The sequence below is a fragment of the Vicia villosa genome, unplaced genomic scaffold, assembly GCF_029867415.1.
Source record: "Vicia villosa cultivar HV-30 ecotype Madison, WI unplaced genomic scaffold, Vvil1.0 ctg.003635F_1_1, whole genome shotgun sequence".
NCBI classification, from domain to species: domain Eukaryota; kingdom Viridiplantae; phylum Streptophyta; class Magnoliopsida; order Fabales; family Fabaceae; genus Vicia; species Vicia villosa.
In genome coordinates this window covers 151165-171759 of record NW_026706258.1, presented here as the reverse complement: position 1 = coordinate 171759, position 20595 = coordinate 151165, and the positions used below count along the sequence as shown (strand labels likewise).

Genomic DNA, 20595 nt, shown 5'->3' with positions numbered 1-20595 from the left:
TTTAGATGTTTCGGGCGTACAACCCTGATTTGGCACAATTAACCGCAATGATCAATAGGTTTGATCACCATAGTTAAAAGATTGGGGTTTTGCACCATTACCAATTCAAATCGATTGATTCGATTATCACTAATAATGAACTAACGTATTTTATTATTTTATGACTTTGTATTTTTATACTGTTACCTCTCATAACCGATTAATACGATTACAAATAATAACAAATTGATAAGGTATGCTAATCATCATAACCAATAAGATGGTTAAAACCATTTAGCAAAATAATTATGTATTTTAATTTATAGGATTTGATTAATTAAATTAATCGATTATTAACCATCGCGACCAATAGATTTAGTCGGAACGAATAATAAATTAAATCCTAAAGAAACTTCAGCCAAGTGGCCAATGGGATTGGGCAAACCCTATTATTTAGGCCTTTATAGGGTTTTTTTGTGATTTTTATAGTTGAAATTAGTTAAATTAATTACCTCGAATAATCGAGTAATCACTTGATAATCCTAAACCTAATTATTAACCTAATCCTATTATTTACATCTAATCCTAATTAAATATAGTAATTAAATTAATTATGATCACCTAATTTTACTTAAATAAACAAATGATAGAATAAATAAAATAATTATAAAGGTAAACCTGGTTGTAATCTTGTGTGTGTGCCATATGATGATCCATGGTAAACCCTCCCCCTTGTGTGCGTTAGATCTGGATTAATGGAGATCCTGTGGTCTGGAGGTGAGGGCGTATGATGAACCCTGGAGAAGCGATGCACCAGATCTGATAGCCAAATTCGTTAAAAATATTATGTCTTACACTGGGTTCGAACCCAGGTAAGGATGGTGGGAAGCGTCCGCTTTTAGCCAATGGATCATGAACCAATTGCTGATATTATTTAACGCGCTATGAAATAAATATGGAAATTAATTGACTACATCCAAACAGCAAAACGCGTGGACAGTGGCTGCACTTCGTCTTCTCCGCGACAACGTTCTTCATCCCTTTTTTTAACCTGCGATTTAGCGTCAAACAACAACAAATAATAACCCAGATCAAGTTTAAATACTCTTCCGAATCTAATGATCTCTTTAATTTTGTCTAATTTTTCCTTAAACTGAAAATCCCAATTTGAAGCTCCTAAACCCTATCAATGGCAAATTTCCTAATCCTGCAACAAACTAAAAATAAATGATCCAGATAGCTTGTAGACAGAATTATGAACGTGTTTATACACTCAAATATGACTTAGGATTTATTTATGAATAAATTCAGACTCAAAGAAAATTTGACATAAACATGAACACCAGGAGATATTTCAGTCCGTTCCGGTTGATGATGAAGATTGGTTCTCGTCCATGGAACTCCCCAGAATCAATTGCGATGCTTGATTTTGTATAAACCCAAACAGACCCTTGCCTTCTACCCCCTGTTTCACGATTTTCACAAGCTTTTTAATGAGGTCCTTTCTTTCTTCCTGCAAAAAATAGCTATTTACGTACAGGGCTCAAAATAAGGGTTGGTCATTGTATTCTTTTTTTCGGCCCCCCTCTGCAGTTGTAATCCTTGTCTATATATATCTCATATCAATTTTAGGTTAACATAATTCCAATCAATCTTTTGAATTAACATGGGGATTTGATTTGCCAATCACATCAGAATTTTCCTCTTTGGTCAAGATTGGCTAGCGATTTTGCTTCACCTTGCAGCATAAATTGGGCCTCACACATAGCTTAAATCCAAACCCATATATTTTAATTAATTTATTTCTAATTAGTCTTTGAATTTTATAAATAAAAGATCAAAAATAAATTAGTAAATATGAAGTAAAAATCATGACAACATGAATGAACTTGGATGAATATTTGGACTTTTATTTAATCAAAACCAAAGCAATAAATTTTTATCCATTTATTTTATATTTTTACTTAATTTATTTGCCTTTTAATTGACTAAAATTCAAATAAATATAAATAAAAAGTATAAAAATGTGGGGATGGATTTAGAGGTCAAATTATGGGTCGTGAGACTGTTTGAAATCGGGATCTTAGGCCCATTTATCCAAAAAATGCAAATTTATGCAATTAGGGCTTTATGTATATCTTGAAAACTGCTCAACTTCCACCGTGCGTATATCTCTCAATTTTAACCCTGTGGAGGTATTCTTGATCCTTTTAGAAACCTTAAAGATTCAAATCCCTTTGATAAGATGCAAACCCTACCTTTTGAACAGGAGAGAATGATTTGAGAAAGCCCTTAAACCTTGAGTCATTGGCGATGACATGAGGATGGGCAAATTTTAGGGTATGACAGCTGCCCCTGTTCAATCTTCTTAAACCTGAAGAATCAGATAGACACGTCTGCCTATCGTGGTCTAAAGGTAGAAGATGATTGGACACTGAAATGCCCTAAAATTTGCATTTATCAAGAAGAACTTCTGCGGGAGATGGGCTTACAGATGCCACCCAGGGTAAATATCCCTCCTTCTCTTTTTTTTACTGTGGAGCAAACGCTCTCTCTTTTTTGAAGGAGCTACGCGTTTTGAGCGTAGCATGGCCTAAAAAAGGCAACCTTGACTTTATGCAATGTTTATGATGCATGCGATGCTTGATGCAACGCGCTTCTCAAAATAAATGAGAGCGGTGTATGTATATGCAATATGTATGAATGAAGTATGTAAGTTGAAATGATGCATGATTGTTAGTTTATGTAAATCGAAGTGTGTTAGTAATTCTGAAAAGAAAGAAGACACCTTTGATTTTTATTGAAGTTTTGGAGAATCTCACTGCCGAGGGACTAACGCGATAAACCCAGTTGAGGAATCGTTTGAAAAATCTTGTATGCCTGGAAAGGCTCCTAGAAAGGATGGAATGCGTCTTGAAGAAGACTTCCTGGAAAGGTTCCTGAAAAGGAATAGCGAGGACCTTCTGTTGGTTGTGTAATTGGCTTGCTATGGTCAGCAAGCTTCCGCAGTTTGTGAACCCCCACTTACTATAGTTCTAGTAAGTTTTCGTAGTTTGTGAACCCCCACTTACTGTAGTTCTGGCAAGCTACTCTCAGTTTGTACCTCTCACTTACCATAATTCTGGCAAGTTACATCGCAGTTTGGACCCCAATAGGATTGCTTGCTATAATTCTAGCAAGTTCACCTGCACCGACAGGGTTATCGGCGAATATCATCGCAGAATTTACCTGTTTCACCAGGGTTATCTGCGAGTGTTATCGCAGAATTTACCTGTACCACCAATAGGGTTATTCGCGAGTGTTGTCGCGAAATTTACCTATGTTATCAGGGTTATCTGCGAGTGTTATCGCAGAATTTACCTGTACCACCAATAGGGTTATTCGCGAGTGTTGTCGCGAAATTTACCTATGTTATCAGGGTTATCTGCGAGTGTTATCGCAGAATTTACCTGTACCACCAATAGGGTTATCCGCGAGTGTTATCGCGAAATTTACCTATGTTATCAGGGTTATCTGCGAGTGTTATCGCGAAATTTACCTATGTTATCAGGGTTATCTGCGAGTGTTATCGCAGAATTTACCTGTACCACCAATAGGGTTATCCGCGAGTGTTGTCGCGAAATTTACCTATGTTACCAGGGTTATCTGCGAGTGTTGTCGCAGAATTTACCTGTACCACCAATAGGGTTATTCGCGAGTGTTGTCGCGAAATTTACCTATGTAGAATTTTGTTTTGTAAATGCGTATGCATCATGCTTATGCGTTATGCACATGCCCCTGTTGTTTGTATAATGCGTATGTGTGAATGCTTACACATGTATATGTTGTATGTATACTGATGAAACGGTCAGACGAGGACTAATTACCAGACGGGAACTGGACTTTGTAATGGTTTGGATTGCCAATAAAATTGGGCTTTTGTGATATGTATATGCTAATGCTAATGCGTATGCATGTATGCTAATGCTGATGCAATCTCATGGTTTTATCTCCTCAAACCCTTTGAACTTGTTTATTCCATGCTTGCACTTATTCCCTGACTATGCTTACGCTGGCTTTGTAATGTTTATGCATGCTTATGGATATGCGTATGCTTGGTTGACGTAATGAGTGGAACGAAGTAATGTCTTCTGTAAGATTACCCGAAAAAGGTCTTTTGAATGGATGTGAATGTTTGTCTTGAAGAAGACCACATAAAGAGTTACAGTGTAATGTATCAACCAATGTATGTAATGCGTGATTGGTATGTATTTGTGTGATGCTCCAACGGTAGGTTATTAATAACCAAAGCGTATATAGTTCGCTGGAGTTGCAGGTCTGTTTGCTAGGATGGGGTGTGATGCTAGCGCGATTTCCCAATACCTGTCTTGTTTGAGCTCGGAAGATCGTAGTTAGGAGAAAGAATTTGTTCGATGTTGTAAAGTGCGAGAACGCCTTTTTCCTTTTGTTGTGTGTCTTGCGGATTTGATATCCATTTCCCCAGTATTTTCATGGAGAAAGATGCTTATGAAGGAAGTGCCCCAGGGAATAGCCTTGTCATATGCTTCGATGTTTAGATTGAAGGGTGTGCCCCTGATCTCCAGGTCATGGAAGGTTATCCATAGTGTTCTATCCTCTGAATTTGAATTCTTCCCATGTCTGACATGCCCCTGTTTGAGATTGCTTTGAGATGTGCCCCAAGTCGATTGAACCTTAGGAAGACTGCCCCTAGTTAATAGGATGTTCGATTGTATGCCCCTGTGCTCCTTGAAATTTTTTGCCCCTGTTTAGGAGAACCCCCTAGATGTGGTTCCCCCGACTCCAGGGTCTTTATTAGAAATGATCACCTTTGATTAACCTATTTCGAGATTTCCTCGATGCTAAGTGTATAATCGTAGATGGTGTTGTACTTTTTGAAAAGTAGCTCCAATGGAATGCGTATGCAAGTTTTGAAATCGAAGTCCGTTATGAATTAGGACTGGATGGTTTTGAAAAGAATGCTTGAAGAAGCATAGTGATTAGAAGTAGTTTTAACAAACATAGGAGTCAGTATAACAAATTCCTGCTTAATATGCTTTCGTAGTTAACCTTGCCTCAATTAGGACTTTTAAATGTTGTAACTTGGCCTGGTTCATGTTTTAAGAAACAATGGATATAAGGCTCAAAATTTTATTTATCCCACCCCTTTCTCCTTGATGTTCTCCAGATCCTAAAAATTCGCCTACTCCAATGGATGTGCCTTGTTTGTAAGAGAATCAGTTCTGATGTTGAGCAGAAGCCTTAGTAGAGATCCAAGCATTGATGTGAAGCTTTGATGGTTTAGCAGTCACAAGATTATCCTTTGTATTTCGCCTTTGTTTTTATCTCTTATTTTTGCATGAACCAATTCTTTGGATTTGATTCATCGGGATGCCCTAATTTTTGCCTAAGTCGTTTTTGTTTTCTTTCATGGAATTTTTCATTTTGACTTAGCAGGCGTTTTTCTCCTTTTTCTTTTGAAATGCTCTTTTTGATTTTTGGATATTGAATGTTGTGACTGCCATGTCGCCTTTGATTTGTAAGCTTCGCCTTTGACACTTCCTCGATCTTGAACGATGTAATGAGGAAGAAGATTGTTGTAAATGTTATCTTCATTACTTCCTCAATCTTTGATGAATGCGAGGAAGAAAATATGCTTGAACCTTTTCTTTGCTTGATCTTTTGCTTGGATTGAATGATTCTCTTGACAACCAAAATACACCATTGAATTAATTGAAATCTACCCTGCCCCTGGTTAAAATCAAGGTTTAATTGAAAAAGCAGAAACAAACTCCAACTCCTGGCTCGAGGGGGTAACGAGGGATTAACATCCTTATTTCTCCACTGTTTGGGGATTGAAACAATGCCTGTACATCCTCGGCTCGGTCTTACCTTGAAAGCATATGTTTAGCTGGACTTAGTTATTTGTATTCGTCATTCTCCCTCAAGTTTGTTAATAACCCTAAATTTGAAATTGAAATTCGTAGTAGTGAGTGAATGAATTGACTCCAAAACCTGCATGGTCATCCCATTAGAATTGCTAAATCCGAAGGTACAACTTCTATCCTGAGTAACACTTAGCGATCGTAAGGGTTGGAATTGTGAGCATGGTAAACACCTATTAATCCTAGGGATAATCTCCTTTATAGATCCACTGACCTTGTTTCACTCCTTAGTTCTTTAGACTTGTAGAAGTGAGGGCAACCTCGAATTTTCCTCGGGCATGTCGAATCTGTCGGGAATAAATTTGTTAGCGGTGGGTTTTCGTCGTATCGGAACTTCATGAGTTTCCTTTGACTGAACCTCTTTTGCTTTTCCTAAGGATAGTATCACCTATGACCCTTTTTTTCTTGGTGTGGGGCTGACATATGTCGAATTCCCTCCATCGGAGTCATGCACCTTTGCTCAGGGTATTGCCCCTATTGGACTAACCCTTGCCCCCAGGTTATCGTAGAGCGTCCTCGAAAGTTTGATATGTTCTAAGATGAACCCCTTTATAACTAGATACATCTTGAGTGTATCTATGAGGGAACTCTTTGTTGAACTAATCATTGCTCGATGACAACCTTTATTGTATTCGTAATCATGTTATGACAAGGCATGAACATGCGGTTGGCATGGTGAAAGACATCCTCTTTTTTCTTAGTAAGACTAAGGTCATTCTCAATTTATCCTCCTTTCTCCATAGTCTACGATCCTTTGAGTTTTTTTTTGAGTTTCGGGAAACCGGCTAGCACGGTTGGTATGGATGCGGGCGAAGATAGAAATGCAAATGAGAATGTATGAATGCATGAAAATGCCAATGCACGCGTAAGCGAGAGACTCCTTGTATTGTAACTCTGTGTATGCAGACGTGTAACATATGATCCTAGGGATAGCCTTAGAGGCGACATTAGACCCTCTTGGAATCTTTACAGGGTAAATGTTATGACACGCTAAGGGAAATCCCTTGGATTCGAGAGTATGTAGAAGATAGAGGCTAGTGACTGTTCAAGACAGTCACTCAATCTCATGGCCATCGAGAGGCCAATCAATGTGTACCAATGAATTTGTCCCTCGTGGGAAGGTTCTCTATGCGGAACACAACCTATATAAGGACGATATCGGGCAAAGAGAAATCCCTACAAGCTAGGGATGAAGACGCATAAATGGAAATCCGAACCCTACAAGTTAGAGGGTGGGCGGAGACAAACATGGAGTGACCGTTCAAGACAGTCACTAGATCTCATAGCCATCGAGAGGCTAATCGAACGCATGCTAATGAAGTTGTCCTTCGTATGAAGGATGTGATTTTTTTTGAAATAGAGTCCCTACAGGCTAGGGACTGCGTAGATGTAGGCACGAGGTGACCGTTCAAGACAGTCACTAGATCGCATGGCCATCGAGAGGCCAATCGATGTGCGTTAATAGAAATGTCCTTCGTGGGAAAGACACGTAGTTGTAAGAATACAAGGATATAAAAATAAAATCCCCACAGGCTAGGGGATGCATAGATGGTGATGTCCTTCGTGGGAAAGACATGGTCTTGAGAAATTAGAGTCCCTACAGGCTAGGGACCATGTGGGGATACCTGCAAAATCAAAACGCATAGATATTCGAAGTATATGAATTGCAAACATATAATGAGCACAACAGCACAAAAGTCCTAGGTTCATAGGTTCGACGTAGCGGCTCTAGGGAGCCTACCCTTTTTTTTGGGAGTGTTCTAGAAGGTCTCATGGGGTCGTTCGTAGCCTCCGAGACTTTTTGTCTCTTCGGATTTTAGAACAACTCATTTTATCCATGAGGTTCGAATTTTTGGGGTAGGTTCCCGGAGAGATCAGCTAAGTATCCAGTCCAGCCCTCCACAAAGTCAAGCTTCGTTTCGGACCTTTCCAAATACCTAACCCACTCCAAGTGGAGTTATCAGTGAGACTCGTAAGGCGATTCATGTCCCCTTTTGGTCTCAAAGTTAACTCCCACGCTTAGGTTTTAATAACAATATAATATACCCAACAGATGCAATAGAAATAAAAGTATTCATTTAAATAAATATTTTAATTAAATTTCTATAAATAAATGAACCTTAGAATAAGTAAATAAATAAATAAATTTAAATTTAAATATTTAAAAACTAACCTCGAAATCCAGCCGCTTATAATTTAGACAATGTATTAAAGCAGCAAATATTTAAAAATATATATTCACAAATAAATGAATAACAAAAAATAAAAAAATAGATATTTACAAAATAAATAAACCCTAATTTTTGGCGAATTAGCCAAACCCTAAAAAGTTCGCCAAAACCTAAAAAAGTTTGCCAAAAATCCTAAACCCTGCCAAACCTATAGGAGCATAATAATTTACAATTTTGTTATCACTATCCCCAGCAGAGTCGCCAGCTGTAGCAACCTGCCTAAAAATTTAGTTTTAGAGTCGCCACCTATTCTGAAGGGCGAATAGGAAACCCTACGCAGTTAAGAAATCTGGGTAAGTTATTATAATCAGGTTGAGGGAAGGTGTTAGGCACCCTCAACCCTTTCCTAAAGGCTGACATTTAAAGATGAAGGTTTATGGCAAAAGATAAGGTTTATAGCTAATGAAATGAAAAGGGCAAAATTGAGATTTGAAGCGAATTGAGATTTTAGGGTGGGGGACTCGCCTTGTTGCCAAGTGCCTACGTATCTCCTTATGGAGAATCAGAGTCAACGTAGTTCGGGGACAGGATTGTACGCCTTAGAATTGATTATAGAGATTGTGTGAAGTTGTTTTGAGGCTTTTTGAATTACCTATCGCAGTTTGAATTTGATTTGAAAGGGCATTTTGAGTTGCCCAGGATAAAAATCCTGTAGTATCGTGGTTTAGTGTATTTTAGATGTTTCGGGCGTACAACCCTGATTTGGCACAATTAACCGCAATGATCAATAGGTTTGATCACCATAGTTAAAAGATTGGGGTTTTGCACCATTACCAATTCAAATCGATTGATTCGATTATCACTAATAATGAACTAACGTATTTTATTATTTTATGACTTTGTATTTTTATACTGTTACCTCTCATAACCGATTAATACGATTACAAATAATAACAAATTGATAAGGTATGCTAATCATCATAACCAATAAGATGGTTAAAACCATTTAGCAAAATAATTATGTATTTTAATTTATAGGATTTGGTTAATTAAATTAATCGATTATTAACCATCGCGACCAATAGATTTAGTCGGAACGAATAATAAATTAAATCCTAAAGAAACTTCGGCCAAGTGGCCAATGGGATTGGGCAAACCCTATTATTTAGGCCTTTATAGGGTTTTTTTGTGATTTTTATAGTTGAAATTAGTTAAATTAATTACCTCGAATAAGCGAGTAATCACTTGATAATCCTAAACCTAATTATTAACCTAATCCTATTATTTACATCTAATCCTAATTAAATATAGTAATTAAATTAATTATGATCACCTAATTTTACTTAAATAAACAAATGATAGAATAAATAAAATAATTATAAAGGTAAACCTGGTTGTAATCTTGTGTGTGTGCCATATGATGATCCATGGTAAACCCTCCCCCTTGTGTGCGTTAGATCTGGATTAATGGAGATCCTGTGGTCTGGAGGTGAGGGCGTATGATGAACCCTGGAGAAGCGATGCACCAGATCTGATAGCCAAATTCGTTAAAAATATTATGTCTTACACTGGGTTCGAACCCAGGTAAGGATGGTGGGAAGCGTCCGCTTTTAGCCAATGGATCATGAACCAATTGCTGATATTATTTAACGCGCTATGAAATAAATATGGAAATTAATTGACTACATCCAAACAGCAAAACGCGCGGACAGTGGCTGCACTTCGTCTTCTCCGCGACAACGTTCTTCATCCCTTTTTTTAACCTGCGATTTAGCGTCAAACAACAACAAATAATAACCCAGATCAAGTTTAAATACTCTTCCGAATCTAATGATCTCTTTAATTTTGTCTAATTTTTCCTTAAACTGAAAATCCCAATTTGAAGCTCCTAAACCCTATCAATGGCAAATTTCCTAATCCTGCAACAAACTAAAAATAAATGATCCAGATAGCTTGTAGACAGAATTATGAACGTGTTTATACACTCAAATATGACTTAGGATTTATTTATGAATAAATTCAGACTCAAAGAAAATTTGACATAAACATGAACACCAGGAGATATTTCAGTCCGTTCCGGTTGATGATGAAGATTGGTTCTCGTCCATGGAACTCCCCAGAATCAATTGCGATGCTTGATTTTGTATAAACCCAAACAGACCCTTGCCTTCTACCCCCTGTTTCACGATTTTCACAAGCTTTTTAATGAGGTCCTTTCTTTCTTCCTGCAAAAAATAGCTATTTACGTACAGGGCTCAAAATAAGGGTTGGTCATTGTATTCTTTTTTTCGGCCCCCCTCTGCAGTTGTAATCCTTGTCTATATATATCTCATATCAATTTTAGGTTAACAGAATTCCAATCAATCTTTTGAATTAACATGGGGATTTGATTTGCCAATCACATCAGAATTTTCCTCTTTGGTCAAGATTGGCTAGCGATTTTGCTTCACCTTGCAGCATAAATTGGGCCTCACACATAGCTTAAATCCAAACCCATATATTTTAATTAATTTATTTCTAATTAGTCTTTGAATTTTATAAATAAAAGATCAAAAATAAATTAGTAAATATGAAGTAAAAATCATGACAACATGAATGAACTTGGATGAATATTTGGACTTTTATTTAATCAAAACCAAAGCAATAAATTTTTATCTATTTATTTTATATTTTTACTTAATTTATTTGCCTTTTAATTGACTAAAATTCAAATAAATATAAATAAAAAGTATAAAAATGTGGGGATGGATTTAGAGGTCAAATTATGGGTCGTGAGACTGTTTGAAATCGGGATCTTAGGCTCATTTATCCAAAAAATGCAAATTTATGCAATTAGGGCTTTATGTATATCTTGAAAATTGCTCAACTTCCACCGTGCGTATATCTCTCAATTTTAACCCTGTGGAGGTATTCTTGATCCTTTCAGAAACCTTAAAGATTCAAATCCCTTTGATAAGATGCAAACCCTACCTTTTGAACAGGAGAGAATGATTTGAGAAAGCCCTTAAACCTTGAGTCATTGGCGATGACATGAGGATGGGCAAATTTTAGGGTATGACACATTCCAAAACTCCTAAATAGTCTAAACCACAGAGTAGGTAAATTGAATGTATCTCAGAGAAAGAACCTTTACCTGTATGTGTCTCTCGAATAATCTGAACAAAAGCCCAGAGTTGAATAAGCGACGAGCAGTGCCGTTGAGAAGAAGACGATGAGAACAAGCAAAGAGCAGAAGACGATGAGAAGAAGACGATTGAGAACGGAGAATGGTGGCTCACGATTTTATGAGATGGTGAGTTTTCTGAGTTGAAATGGTGGGCAACGATGGAAACGATTTCAATTCGATTTTCAGATGAAACGATTTTCTGAGTTTTCTGAGTTCATAGATTTTCAGTTTTCTGTGGGCAGCAATGAAGAAATTAGGGATTTGGAAACGATGAAGCGCGTTTAGTATAATTTGTTTTTAAAAATTTTAATTTTAAAAAGGGTATGACAGCGCTTTTGAAAAGCGCTTTCGTAACTAAGGCTATACCAGCGCTTTTTAGGATAAAAGCGCTCTTGTACCCCACCCCCTATAAGAGCGCTTTTGAAAGCGCTTTCATAAGCCCCCTATAAGAGCGCTTTCAGAAAGCGCTTTCGTACCCCCCCACTATAAGAGCGCTTTTTGAAAGCGCTTTCGTACCCCAGCCTATAAGAGCGCTTTTTTAGCGTGTTTTTTTATTTTGTTTTTAGCGCAACCTATACCAGCGCTTTTTACTAAAAGCGCTTTAGTAGGGGTGCTGCTAAAAGACAAAATTGGTATAGTTGATCAACACTAGATGAATCACTTTCCCATGTTATGTAGGCTCTTCTAGGCTTGTTATGACTTTTGCTTTGATTCTTCTCTTTCTCCTTCTTAAGGTATGGACAATCCGGTTTGTAGTGACCAACTTTACCACAATTGAAACAAGGACCTTTGGATTTTCCTTTGTTATTCTCATCTTGTTTGTACTTGTTGAATTGCTTCCTATAGTTGATCAAGCTTTTGTCGAAGTGTTTTGCTGCATTTTTCTTTATGTATTGTTGTACCTTTGCACAAACAGTCCCATTTCCTCATCATCCGAGTCTTCCTCATCACTAGTATCACTATCCTCTTGCTCTTGCTTTGAGGTCTTGGAGCTTGAAGCCTTTAGAGCTATTGACTTCTTCTCTACCTCTTTCTCCATGTTCTTTTCTTTCTTTGCCCTTTTCTCATGCATGTCAAGGCATTTAAGATGTTGCTCGTGTTCTTCAAGTTTACCAAAGAGAGTGGTGATGTCTAAGGTATTTAGATCTTTTGCTTCCTTTATGGCTGTAACCTTGGGTTGCCATTCCCTGTTTAAATACCTTAAGATTTTGTTAGTAGCAATAGCATTGGAAACAGGTCTATCAAGAGAGTTCAAACGATTTTTAAGATGCACGAATCTCTTTTGCATGTTTTCGATGGATTCACCATCTTCCATGTGAAAGAGTTCGAACTCTTGAGTTAACGTATTGATTCTAGCTAGTTTGACATCATCCGTGCCCTCATGGGCAACTTGCAATGTGTCCCACATAGCTTTAGCGAATCTACAATGGGAAACACGATAGTATTCATCAACTCCTAGAGCTGATATTAGAATGTTTATCGCTTTCCAATCGTATCCATATCTCTTTTCATCTTCAGCATCCCAAGTATTTTCTAGTTTAGGGACAACAGCACCAGCTGCATTTGTCATGGTAATTTGAAAGGGACCATTAACAATTGTTGTCCAAATGTTCCTATCAATTGCATTGATATGAACGCACATACAATCCTTCCAATAGCCATAGTTTTCACCGTTGAAAACTGGAGCTCTATTGTGAGCCCCTTTAGGTCCGCAAGCCATCTTTCCAATAAGTGTTTCACGTAGCACGGAATAAACCAGAGCTTTTGATGCCACTTGTTAGACGCTAGGCTTAAGGATCTAGAGGGGTGAATAGATGCCTCAGAATTTTTTGGACTTATCTCAAACTTAGGCGAAAGCATTTCGGGATCGACTCGTGTCTATTCCGAACCACTATTGAAAGAATCGGATATGTGATTAAACCACGAAATAGTTAAGAGTTAACGATGAAAAGACCACTTAGAGAATCAATCAGTTAAGCTAATGTAAATCGTTTAACTACTTGCTTGATTAACTTTGTTTGCAATGAATTGATAATGGTGAAGCAATATATCAAACACTTGGTAATAATGTCCAAATTGATTATGATTCAATGTGTGGTGACTTGTGATGTTTATGCAGAATCTTATCACACAAGTTTAACACTTGAACCTTTGATCAATTTGCAATTATGACCAGAATTAAGTGAAACGTAAAGGAAAAGATAAAAGCGATAAGAACACGATATTTGTTCAGGCAGTTCGTCGATCGTCCTCGCTACGACTACATCTGCCCCCAATTCCAAACGGGAATTGGGATGTCTTTCATTATGATTGAAAACAGTTTATACAAAGAAGATAACAAAGCGATAACGATAAACCGAATATGTTGATCCTTTGAATCTTCTTCCCCTTGACCTTGAGCCATATCAAGTATCTTCCAAGAGCTTCACTTTGATTCCCTTTCTGCAGTGTTTTGAACTGCTCGAACCCTTGTTCTTCAATCTTCACACTCAGCTGAATCTTTGATGAAGCCTCTTGATAAAAACCCCCACAATTCACCAATCTTGGAGGACAAAATCCGCAGATTTTATTCACCAAAAACCCCACAAATCTTCACCCACTAGGAATCTTCAATTCCGTTCCATGGACGTTATCGATCTTGATCGCAAACCCTCAACGCAAAAATGATTGTGTGTAGTTGTGTTGGAGTTGAGAAGAAGAACGAAGATGAGAAGCCTTTGTGTATCTTTCAGTTGTTGGTGTTGAAAATGAATAATTAACATAAAAAGATATATATAGGAGCTGGCATGTTGGTGCAGAACAAACATACAATTTGGCAATTTTTGAGGAGATAGGTTGACCTCCTTGATTGCTTAGGTCGACCTAAATGGAGTATATTGAGTCAATTTGTAATTGTTGCGAGTTGGTTCGACCTGTTGGGAACCTAGGTCGACCTAAAATCAGTTAAAACACATTCTTGAGACTTTGCTTCAGTTTAGGTCGACCTAGGAGCGTGGGTGAGTCGACCTAACAGAGACATGCTGTGTTTGCTTCACTTTGAGTCGACCTAAAGATGAGCTAGGTCGACCTAACAGAGACATACTTTGTTTGCTTCAGTTTGAGTCAACCTGATGATGAGCTAGGTCGACCTAACAAATGCAAAGATAGCCAAAACTTGTTTTTCTTTGAGTCATTCACTTGTGCTTTTGTATTTGTTCACTTATGATGTTTGCCATGAATCAAAAACTCTTTGGTGAGTGTAAGCTTGTACTTACACTCTTCAGTGGGTGACATAATATATTAGTCTCCAAAGTTAAACTATAAAAAAAGGCAAATTCTTTGGTACCTATGCATTCAAATTGGATACCAATATCTTTAGTGTAAAATGTTATAAAATTTTAATTTATTTTAAATTAAATTAAAATAAATAAGTGATGGGCATGTAATTATACAATTTGATTGGATGAGGGTACTACTACCAAACTAAACTCAAAAATACCAAAGTATTCACCATAAAAAAAACTCCACAATAAAATAGATGGATATCTCGCCCTCATCTATTCTAAACATAGCCAAAGATCCATATGCATGTTGGTTGCTAAACATTCTATTTGCACTATTGGAAATGCCATCAACACTACTTTGATACCCCAACCACAAACCAATAGACTTTGAGATATTTAACTTTGTAGTTGTTTATATATTAGGTGAAGCTATGTCCTATAGGATTATGTATAGTACCTGCATATTAATTTAAATTGTTATAAAGATAAATTGAATAAATGAGCTACGCTAATAAAACCTATAAAGTTTACAGACTCATAGTTTCTTAATGCATCATTCAACTTTAAAAACTAGTTAATTTTTTATATCCATTTATTTCATTAACCAAACTTTACAAAAATAGCTTTTGAATATAGACTGAACAGTCCATTCAAAATTAAACCTCCCTTCTGATTAAGTTCATCACTTTTTCAGTAACAACTCACAGTCAGAAAGATAAGCAAGCAACAGACAAAGAATAGCACGTTCAGTTCATAATCATTTTGTTTCTTTAAAAGGAAAATCAATATTTCTTTTTGTTGTATAGGATGAAATGAGGTTTAGGGTTTTATTTTTATTCATTATTGGAAAGAAAATTATTTGTTAGTTTATTGTTGGTAGGTGTGGCTCATAGGGTTAAGTTCAAAAATCATATAAAGTAGGTTCAGCTTTTGACCAGACTCTCTCACTGCAGTTGGAGTAGTGTACTGATGAACTTTTCTCAATTATTTTGGTGGAGATTCCTATTTTTCTAGTTACTATTGCTTAGTTTTGAAGGGAAAATTTGCATGCCACTTACCTTTCACTCCCCAGCATTCAATTGTTTCTTGTCCTTTAAAATTTCCTTTTTTTTTTTTTTATAAACTCTGTAATTTTGTGTGTATCTTAAAATATTAATTGTTCGAGACAGGAGGATCACAATAGAAAATTAATTTGAAACAGATCTTTATCATCTCATTCAAGTGTTTTTGGATAGATGTCTCTCCTATTTAAATCCGTTCCAAAAAAAATAGGACAACAGGGCATGCATAATAGAGACTGAGAGTTTAAAATTTTGACATGTTGTATAAAAAAATAAAGACATAACGAGAACGAAAGACTTTGCATATTCCAAAAATCTATAAATTGTTAATTTCTACGTCCGAAAAAAATGGGTTGGGATAGACACACAGAAAATACAGGCTTAAAACTTTAATATATCTTTCGAAAAATGTGGGAAAAAGAGATATATATACATAATCTTATAATTTTATGTGTATATATATAAATTTGGCTTAAAGAGTAAGTTAGTCCTCGTATGTTAGTATATTCTTGTGTTTAGTTCTTAATCCTGCAAATTTTCTTGCGAATTTTCTACAGATGTTAACTTGAAAGACTAAAACTAAAAAAGTTTTAACATTCAAGACTATTATAGAAGAAAATATAAATTAAAGATTAAAAACAAAAACACACTAACGGCGTACCATAAGTTTATAAACTGTGGCAAGTATACTTTATAACAAAATCAAAGAATGAAACACATTAATCAATTAACACATGCAACTTAGAGGAGAAACATATTTTTCTTGATGAAGTAGTACTTACTAATATAATTTAACAAAATTAATTTTCCAAAAAAAAAAGTTGAACTTGTATTGTGCAAAAATCTTACTTCCATCTGCCTGTGGTCCCATTTTCTATAATTTGAGTGATGCTTTTAAGAACCTAAATAATTGGTCCCTCATCTATAATGAAGCTAGCTGCTATGCTCTATCATATCTAGTTAATCCAACTGATCTCACCCAAATAGCGTACACCACATATTTTTAAAGTTATTATGACTTAATTTCAACTACAATACTTTCTTCCCCCAACATCCCATTTTAGTCTCTTGGTACCAATCTAGCTATGTATATAATTATAATTTAAAGAATGTATTTACTTGACAAAGTAATTCTAAAAGTATATGTTACAAAGAATTTTCCTTTATACCATATTTTGGGTTTGATCATAAAAATGTTTTGCACACACTAATCAAAAATCTTTTAGTGACACCTAAAACCTTAGCTTTTTTATTTATCAATATAACAAAAAGAGCAAGGCTAACGAGTGCTCCGGAGGCACTGGTTAAGAGTTTAAAATGGTATATTTTATTTATTAAATACTTGTATTAAATGTAAGAAAATTAAAATAATTGACTTTTCTAAAAATTAAAAGGTATATTTTTCTTGAAAATACTTGTATTCAATGCATTTAAAATTTAAATTATTTATTCAATTAAATAAAAACATAACATAAATATTTGCTATATTATTGGTACTAAATTCATAGGATAACAATAATAAAAATAATAATAATCATAATAATAATAATAATAATAATAATAATAATAATAATAATAATAATTTAATTTTTAATATATAAATAATTTTATATGAATATTTAACCTGATTTTATTATTTTAATAATTTAATAGATAGTTTAATATATGATTAAATTTATGTGTAAAAAAATACAATTTATATTAAAAAATCATATATTAAATGAACTTAAAGGTAAAAGATTTTGCCTTCTGTTTTTATCTTTCTCCCTTTGAGCCAACAACTCCTAGTCAAATATATTGAAACTTGCTACTATTGCTATGCCTTTCAACACAGAGTTGAATATAATTACATATTGATAAAAGTTAATCATTAAGTCAGTGATTGTTCAGCATAAATATAGAATGAACAAATCGAGGAAGTTACTTACCACTATCAGTTTTTTGTTCATGTGTCACTTTTAAAAGATGCCACATGACCAAAAATAATATAATTTTCTTAAAATAATTTATTTTTTTATATTTTACATTTACATGCTGTAAAATTTTCCAACATCATTTCTTTACCATAAAAGTCAGAAATCTAGTGTAAACAGTTTGTTATTCCATTAAAGGAAAAGGTTGAAATCTAAGCCTTGAAAAGCATCTTCTCAAGTAATTAATATTTTAGTGCTTATTTGAGAATGACTTTCATTTTAGGGTATTTCTATTTCTACTACTTGCTGCTGCAACTTCAATACTCATTTCTTCTCTTTCTAGCTTATAAGCTATGGTGGATAAACCATAGAAACAGCTTCTGAATTTTTCTCTTACAAGTAAGTCACTCTTCTTAATCTTATTCTCCTCAATCTTCTCTCATATATTTACAATAAAAACCTATTTTTAATTTTTTTCAACTTGATTTCACCAATTGTTTTTCTCTTCAATTATGGATAGAACTTCCATGTCTTGGAGATTATTTTACTTTTATATACAACACTTTTCTCTCTCAATTTTTTTTATTCTTTTTATTTTATTAGGAAATAACTATGAAAGATAAGAATTACTCATCATAGTTCATAGTTCAAGGGTGCAATAAATTTTTAATTTATTTTTATTAAATTATTATTCAAATTTTTTAATTCATATTTTGATTGTAAAAAGATAACCCAAATTTCTATAAACCAGGAGATAATTTTTTTTTCTTTTTCATTGAGAAATTTCTATATATTTTGAAGAGTAAAGTTTATTATGATTTGATGAAAACAAGGTGATGTCAAGTTCAAGAGAAGATAATTATCAAGCAAAAGAAGAAGAAGGTAATAATAATAGTATGAATAACATTGAGAAAAGTTCTAAAGCAGCTTCAAGTAGTTCAAGACAATGGTCATCATCAAGTTTAAGAAATCCAAGAATTGTGAGAGTATCAAGAACATTTGGAGGCAAAGATAGGCATAGCAAAGTTTGCACAATAAGAGGATTAAGAGATAGAAGGATTAGGCTTTCGGTTCCGACCGCAATTCAATTGTATGATCTTCAAGACAAGCTTGGTTTAGGACAACCAAGCAAAGTTATAGATTGGCTACTCGAAGCAACGAAATTCGATATTGATAAACTTCCTCCACTTCAATTTCCTCAAAGCTTTTCGCAATTTCATCATCATGTTCTTCCACAAACCCTACTTCCTTTTCATGATCATCAATCAAGTAATGTTTTGTCTCATGAGCTTTCTCTTGGTCCTTTGTATGATCCTAACTCTTCTACATTTGTTGGAATTCAAAATCTCATGGCAAGATCGAAGTTTTGGGATGTCGATTCGACAAGAGAGAATAAAGGTAAAGAGGTTGAAAGAGAGTACTTTTGTGAAAAGGGTAAGTGGATCAAAACAAATGATGAAGAGAATCAAGTTGGAGAAGCTAGTTACAACAATTTTCATCAAGTTTCAACTCAAAAGCTTTTTCCTATGGAGACTCATTCTAATTTTCTTAATAATGCTATGTCATATAACAACAACTACCATTCAGAAGCTTCTACTTTGTCTTTATCTCAATTTGGAAGTGGTAATGGATTGTTCCAACCTCATCAACATCAAGTAGATCCAAATCAAAGTAATGGAAATGCATTTCAATTTCCATTTTCTTTTCAAAATTCACAACTATTGTTTGGTCCTTCTTCATCTACTACACAACCATCATCATCACTTTTGAACAATCCTTTTATGAGCCACTCAATTGAAAATGATCCAAGAGTACCACCATTCAACCATTTTCAATTCTCAAACTCAAGTTCTTCTCAACCTATGCCTCATTCTCTCATTCCATCTTTCCATCACTCATTCAATTCGCCTCCCGTAAGACCTTTTCCGATTCCATTTAGCTCGAAGCTTCTCGACTCAGATAACAATGACAATAGCAACCAGCTGGATGATAGGGATTGTCGCGATCGCTCTTGAAACTCGTTTTTGATTCTATGATGCAAATGTGGTGTGAGCAAGCAACTAGTACTTGGTGTGGTCCATGGACATATAATCTTCATAGCAAAGGTAAATGAGGATACATGCTTATATGGATCTAAATCGCGGTTTCAGTTATATTGCGACCGCAATTACAGTTGCAGACTGCAATTTAGCATATGCATTTTAGTAAGTAAGGAAAAATGCTATATTTTGTGTGTGAATCATTGTGATTTTTGTGATACACAAATTTTAGCTTTTTGTATTTTATGTTAGTAGTAATGACCTATGGTTTGAATCCTATTCATCCTTCTCAAACTCTTTGAGATAGTCTTTATGATTTTGGTTTATTTGTATCTTGTTCACAAACCATTGTTGGTTAAAGTTAGATAATAACCTCTATAAGTTATTTAATTTTATGTTAACAAATTGTGTTTGGTCATTCTATATTACTTTCATTCTCAAAGTCACATTCTCTTCTATAAATGATATATTATAACCCTATGGTGTAAAAGAAAAAGCAATGCACAAAATGTATGAATTTGAAGAATTTAACATGACTTTTAGCTTAATTACACTTCTATAAATGCATGAGTTAGCCATAAATTTAATGATGGTATTGCTTTTTGCTCATTTAGTACTCTCTCTTCTCTTATTTCTTCCACAACTTGTGTGGTTAATTGCTATAGCAGAAAGCAGCATCTATAGCCATTATTGTTTTACAAATTATCAACTCTCAAATTTTAGCTTTTTCTACTACCTAACATGTCATTAAAATAATCTTCTTTATATTACCTTTTTTATTATTTATATGTATTACTTAGAAATTTTCTTTTGATTGAACAGATTTAGATCCTCTACAATCTTGCACATTTTGTGCTTGTATTGGATCTATTAATTTATTTTGCAGTTTAAAAAAAAACAATGGTAGTATAGTTGTTGGATTAAGATACAAAATTTTTGTTGTTTGAAAATCTTGATAATCCAACGTTTTTTATAGCTGCAAAAGATTACCTAATTATTAATGTTTATTAATGTTGTTTATCTCGAGTTTAAGTGTTAATGGTTAACCCTCACATCAATTA

General features: G+C 34.8%; 1 protein-coding gene across 1 annotated transcript; it reads left to right on the top strand.

The window, feature by feature from the left end:
• Nucleotides 1-17760: 17760 nt before the first annotated feature.
• On the top strand, nt 17761-19836 carry LOC131641297 (transcription factor TCP5-like). The gene is made up of 2 exons (XM_058911600.1): nt 17761-17894; nt 18329-19836. The coding sequence occupies exon 2, from the start codon at nt 18332-18334 to the stop codon at nt 19508-19510; it is 1179 nt and encodes a 392-aa protein (XP_058767583.1). The 5' UTR covers nt 17761-17894; nt 18329-18331; the 3' UTR covers nt 19511-19836.
• The last annotated feature ends 759 nt before the right edge of the window (nt 19837-20595 follow it).

Coding starts and splice junctions, on each gene's coding strand:
- LOC131641297 (XM_058911600.1), top strand. CDS start 18,332: ATGTCAAGTTCAAGAGAAGATAATTATCAAGCAAAAGAAGAAGAAGGT.